Source organism: Fukomys damarensis, unplaced genomic scaffold, assembly GCF_012274545.1.
Source record: "Fukomys damarensis isolate Sample0158 unplaced genomic scaffold, DMR_v1.0_HiC HiC_scaffold_12, whole genome shotgun sequence".
NCBI classification, from domain to species: Eukaryota; Metazoa; Chordata; class Mammalia; order Rodentia; family Bathyergidae; genus Fukomys; species Fukomys damarensis.
The window spans coordinates 4,681,736-4,687,735 of NW_022900924.1; the positions used below are offsets into that span (position 1 = coordinate 4,681,736).

The 6,000-nt window shown below is 37.5% G+C and overlaps 1 protein-coding gene across 5 annotated transcripts in view; it reads right to left on the reverse strand.

The window, feature by feature from the left end:
* Positions 1–6,000, reverse strand: part of Morc2 (MORC family CW-type zinc finger 2) — a 42,128-nt gene that overhangs the window by 35,713 nt on the left and 415 nt on the right. For 3 of the 5 annotated variants that reach the window (XM_010603806.3, XM_010603804.3, XM_033762319.1), the window contains exon 1: positions 5,019–5,994. The exons of 1 other annotated variant lie outside the window; for it this stretch is intronic. In XM_010603806.3, coding sequence (XP_010602108.1) covers positions 5,019–5,086 — 68 coding nt within the window. In that variant the 5' untranslated portion in view covers positions 5,087–5,994. Of the gene's footprint in view, positions 1–4,527; positions 4,581–5,018; positions 5,995–6,000 lie in introns of those variants that run through there. One more of the 5 variants, XM_010603808.3, reaches the window with a different exon arrangement.

Here is a 6,000-nt window from a genome sequence, read left to right on the forward strand (position 1 = left end):
CTGAGTTCCACACCAGCCCGAACTACATAGCAAGACCCTGCCTCAAAAAACAAACAAAAAGAGTCCAATGATAAATGTAACTGCATTGTTTGCTTTAAATGTACCAATAAACTTAATGGGGGACAAAAAAGAGAGAATAAAGGCTATCATTTGCTGGGCTTGATGGCACATGCCTGTAATCCTAGCTGAGGCAGGAAGATCACCAGTTCAAGACCAGTCTGGGCTACACAGTGAATTCAAGGCCAGCCTGAACTACATACATAGTTAAGACGCTGGCTAAAAAAAAAAAAAAAAAAGAACGAAACAAATTAAGACTATCACTTGTATCAGATGCACTAACTTTGGAATTAAAGAAAGCAGTTTTTGGCCTTTAATAGTGAGAATGAAGAGTAAGAATTATCAGAAAAACTAATTCTGACACCCTCTGCCATTAGGACATGGAAGCCAAAAATACAAATAGTAACCCTATCTCAGTAATCCTTATTTTTGATTACTTTACATAAAAATGGGTTTGGGTAAGGGAAATACTGGGTATTGATCTCAAAGCCTTTGCATCAAGATACATCCTTAGATTTTTTTAGTATTTTGTTTTTAGACAAGGTCTTGCCAAATTGCCACGGTTGGGCCTAAACTTTTAATCATCTTGCCTCGGCCTTCCAGCTGGGATTACAAGTGTGTACCACCACACCCAGCTTGAAAATGGAACATTTAGAATTCAATACGCCAATCTCAAAAGGGCAAGGACAAAACACAGCTAACTAAAATTTTACTGTTCTCTATACAAAGTTTAGAACCTAAAAAAAAAAATTCAAAGTGTTTGTTCTACACAATATAAATGCTATTCTACACATACTTTTTTTTTTTTTTTTTTTTTTACTCAGGACCTCCCACTTGCAAGGCAGGCAGCAGCACAGCTGAGCTAAATCCCTGGCTATACCTACGTATTTTAGATAAACTTATACCTATCTTTAAAATGTAACTAAGAGGTGTTTTTGCGACAGCAGTTCCTATCCTAAAAGGGGCAATACGCAGAATCTTCTTAAACCTCCAACAGATTAATGTTGGATCCTCCAGATGCCAAAGTCAGTTCTAAATATTTCCTAAAATCATAATTCAAAATATACCAACTGTGTAAGTTCCCCTTTATCCCAAATAGTATTTTAAGAGATACACTAGTCAATTTGAGAAATAATGAATAAATATTAAAAGAAAATTTCTTTGCAGATCTAAAGATCCTTTGCATGTGATACAAGAAAGATCAACCAGCTGGAAAAAGATTTTTTAAAATACATTTTTGGTTTTCAACTGATCATAGCTTTTCATTTGTGCCATAGTAGAAACAGTTTTCCAGCTCAGCATTTCCAGCAAAAAATCCATGAGTAAATTAGCTTGTTATATAAGCAAAGTGGTCTCTATATTTATAGTCAGCCTGAATTTAAATCAATGGATTAGTCACAAACCCATTGTACAGTGATAGTTTTGCCTAGTTCTTGTATACACTGACAATAGTTAACTGCCTTAATTAGTAGAAAAGAAAGCTGGGAAATCCTCGAGCAGCTATTTTATATTCAAATAGCTTTTAATATATTTAGCATGTGAACTTACATTTCAACACTTTTATATGTGCTAGAAAAAAGAAGTCTCTGAGTTGACAGGCTCCTCTTCATTCACCTCACATATGGATAAACAACTCAGCCTATCATATGGCCAAAATTACGAATTATTAAAAGTACCATTGGGAATAAATACTTTAAAAAAGAAACTGGATTATACTTAAGCACCCTGCTCTACAATATCACTCAGTACAACAAAGACATTATTGTGTCAATAGAACATCAGTTACAAAATCAACCACCTAAGACCAGTAACAGAAAACTCCTTTTATGTGAAAACCTTAATTTCCACGATCTTGTAAAAGCAATTTCCAGTACTAAAGTAAGTTAGATTCTCTCAGGCCTGCTGACATTAACAACCATCATCACTACCACAAATCTTAATATAAAAGAAAAAAAATCAAATCATTTACTGCTTCCAACACACGCTCCAAAACATACCAAGAATTTATCTACTAATAGCAAAGAGCAAGTTGCCACTACACTGACTTTTTATGTAAACTAAAGAGAATAACCACTATCTACTCAATGTTTGTGTACCGTGTATAAGCTAAGAACTTTGTTATATAATCCTCATAAACACTGTCTTACCAGGTTAGCCCCATTTCATAGATGAAGAAATTAAAGCTCACAGGTTAATATGCCCAAAGACAGACAGGAAGCAGTCAAATCTAGGTTTGGTTGGCTCCGAGTCCAATCTTTTCACTAAGCTACAATAATTTCTACCTTCCTAGCCTGGGCTGTTGGCAAGTCTACATTTAATGGGTGATATGCACAATGCTATCTCCTTCGTGATTCACAATATGGCAATACTGAAGATGTCAGATATTCTTGAATGGCCTTGAGTTTAACAAAACAAAGGAGAAAATACTGTAAGACCAATCATCCCTTCTCTGAAGGTGACGGTGAACCACTTAAACAGAAGAGGTTCTTCTTCTATCATTATGAGTAGCAAATTAAATCATGTGAGAATTTAAAAAATTTGTTTCCTCTAAAATAAACTTCCAGGGCCAGGGATTTAGCTCAGTGGTTCTGGCACCTGATTTGCAAGCACAAGGACACGAGTTCGAGCCCCAGTACCAAAAAACAAAACAAAAAAAAAAAAACAAATGAACTTCTAATCAAGTCTCTTGAAATTAGTTACAAACCCAAAAAATCTTGGTGTTCTAGCATTAAGACTGTTTTCTGGTAGGACTGGACACATTCAAAAGCAGAACTTCAAGGTTAAAGCTGTGATTCAGATTCAGAAATTACAAAGCTTCCAACGGCATGTGTACTGGCACACGACTGTAATCCCAGCACTCAAGAATGAGGCAGGAGGATTGGCATTAATTCAAGGCCAGCCTGGCCTACATAGTAAATTCAAGGCCAGCCTAAATTATTCAGTATGACTTTGTCTCAAAAAAACTGGAAAGAAAGATCAAATGAACAGAGGTTCCAAAACTATATGCCAAACTTTGAATACTCAAGTGAACAGCTGGTTTCAATTCAATATAGGTAAGCAAGATTCATGGAAAACTCCCTTACCATAAACAAATGACTTAACTGAGTTTTGCTTTATTCAGCACTGTCCATCTACTACAAAACAGGAGAGGAGCAGAGGGGAAAAGGGAAATCACTTATTGTTAATAAACCACAAAATAGGAGAGTGAAAGGGGAGGAGGGAGTAGAGGGAAGAATGGAGAGGAATGGAGAGGGATGGAGAGGGATGGAAAGGGAGAGGGAGGGAGGGGGAGGGAGGGAGACAGAACAGTTCCATAATCCTTAATGTAGAGATTCATTGAGACAAACTAAAACTGAAGACTCTTCAAATGGAAAGTAAATTCCTTGCTTAACAGACGAGAAAACAGGACCTTGAAGGTAAAACTGACCAGTCAGCCCTGCCATACGGTTAAAAGCATTAAGCACTGTGACCAAATGATTCTTTTTCTTAAATCTTGGGTCCTTTAATCTGCCATTCAGCAGCTGTGTAATTATCATACAATCATTTCAAGCCTTAGTTTCCTCAAATGAAAATAAGAATAATCCTTAACCTACAGGTTTGCTTGCTAAATTACTTTAAGCAAAGTTTAAAACAGCAATGAGCATGAAGCGATAATTACTATTTTATTACTGTGTATATCTTTGGTGAAGTGAGAATAAGTAGCCAGTTTCTGAAGTCATTTGCAGTCTTCCAAGATTATAAAATCTGCAATTCCAAATTTACCATCATCCCAAAATTTAAAACTCAGCCATTTATCAAACACAATAGTCCATGAACATCTAGGTACCTAAAACGTTAAAAAAGGACACTGAAAGTTTTGTCCAAGGCTATGCTACCTCCTATAACCAATGACCTCGTCTATGTTCCATACAGATCATGTGTGAGAATTCACCTAGTCAACCTATATGTACAGTACCTTCTCTAAAATAATTTTGTTCAATAAAAAGTTTTCTTTAATAACAAGTTTCAGAATTAGTTTTTTTGATTGGACAAAGAGCAAAAAATCCACTATAAAATCCACTATTAACACTACATTCACTATGAAGTCATGCCTGTCTTTTCCACAAAAAAATCCATTATGAAATCCACTAATAGCACTACAACCACTATGAAATCATGTCTGTCTTTTCCACAAAAGGCTACAATATCATTGGATAAATGAAGCCTTTACTCTCAGTTGTGAAGGTGGTTGGTTCTTCAGCTAACTCCGGACCACTTAAGCTGTTGGTTACCTCTACTCCCTAAAATGGCAGGATACTTACCTTTATCTCAAAAGTAACAGGTGAATGTATTAAAACACTAAAGTAGTTGTTATCCCACTGGATAATTTCAGAGTGGGTTTAAGAATTAACCTAAAACTATTCCAGATCAAATTGGAATAACAACATTGTATTTCTGGAACTGCACACAATTCAGGGAGTTGCCACTTACTGCTTAGCATACACGAACTATTCTCGGTGTAGATACCAACTTCCGAGGAAGATAGACAACTGTTCGCTGAAAAAAAATTTTTTTTCTTCAAATTATCATTTAAAGGTTGTTTTTTTTTTCTTGTTCGAAATGGTTGATATAAACCCAACAGTTTAGGCTGTTTTTACTAAAGAAGAGAAACAGTCGATGCTAAAATAATCCAACTTTTGGCCGTTCGAAGAAGAGAACTTCCTGAATTCCTATTAGACACTTGAAATAACAATACCGCTGACTCTGAGTAACTAAAGTTGCATCTAGAAAAATTTTGATCCAATAATGAAAATAAGAATCTTCTGGATTAGCAACAAATATTGCATTGATCTCATTTCTTCAATAGAAAGCTCACGACTTCCAGTGTTTCCCAAAGAGTGAAAAATAAAATTTTCGGAAAGGACTGCCATATTAATATCAAGGGTTATCAGTGACCTCATTAGCACCTGTAAGATACTTACGAATTTGTGTGCAGATATTCAAAGGTTAGCTGAGCTCGATTCAGACTGCTGTAATATGTGAAAGCCATGACTGCTGGGAGAGCTCCAGTCTTTTACCCAATGGAACAAACTTTTCTTAACTCTGTCAGTAAACGTTGTCTCTATTCTTTAAGGATTGTTGAAGCAAGTTAGCGAGTATCTAACCAAAATGTATTCAGATATTCAAAACTGCAACTGATGTCTTAAGTATTTTAAAATCTTCTATGACGTAATATTTTGGAAAGAACTTTGTCATAAACCTGCAGCACCAAAGAGCTTTTAGCATTAAGTTTCGGTACTTCAATTCAGACAGAGTCGAAAGTGAATGGTCCTGGAGTCGACGGTTATTGAGCTCACTGTCGGTTATTTTTTCATCTTAACGTTCTTCGAGCCCTTTTTTGCCTTAAATTTCCTGACTAGAAAATTTACCAAGCCGGAAATTTACCCACTACTGTCATAAAACTGAATATGCACTCACGTCTTCGCCACCAGTGATGGCAGGATCCTGAAACAAGCCCTAGATGGAGACCACGGTGTCCTAGCAACGCATATGGGTCTAGTTCCGGTCACCAATTCCCAATCGGAAGAGATGCTTTTTTTTTCCAAAACTTGAAAAAAACTGGTTGCGGTCCAGCCCCAATCTCCATAGGGTGGTGCCTTAAATTATCTCAAGATGGTCCACTACTACACCTCAGAACTGACCGACCCTAATCACCTCAACCGGGCGGCGCCCCTCCCCCACTCTCCTCAGCCACCCTTCTTGGGCCTTGGTCCCGTGGCTCCTCCTCAGGCAGAGTTAGTCTCAGCTTTCAAAGCCTCAGATCGAGAACAGAGACGAGAGAACCACTCAGTCCGGCGTTGTCAGAAGCTCGCAGCTGCCTTTGTCCCTCCCCGCGGAATTGGAACCCGACAACCGCAGCGGGCTCTTGGAACCATGTGCTGCCGCTGCCGCTGCCGCCGCCGC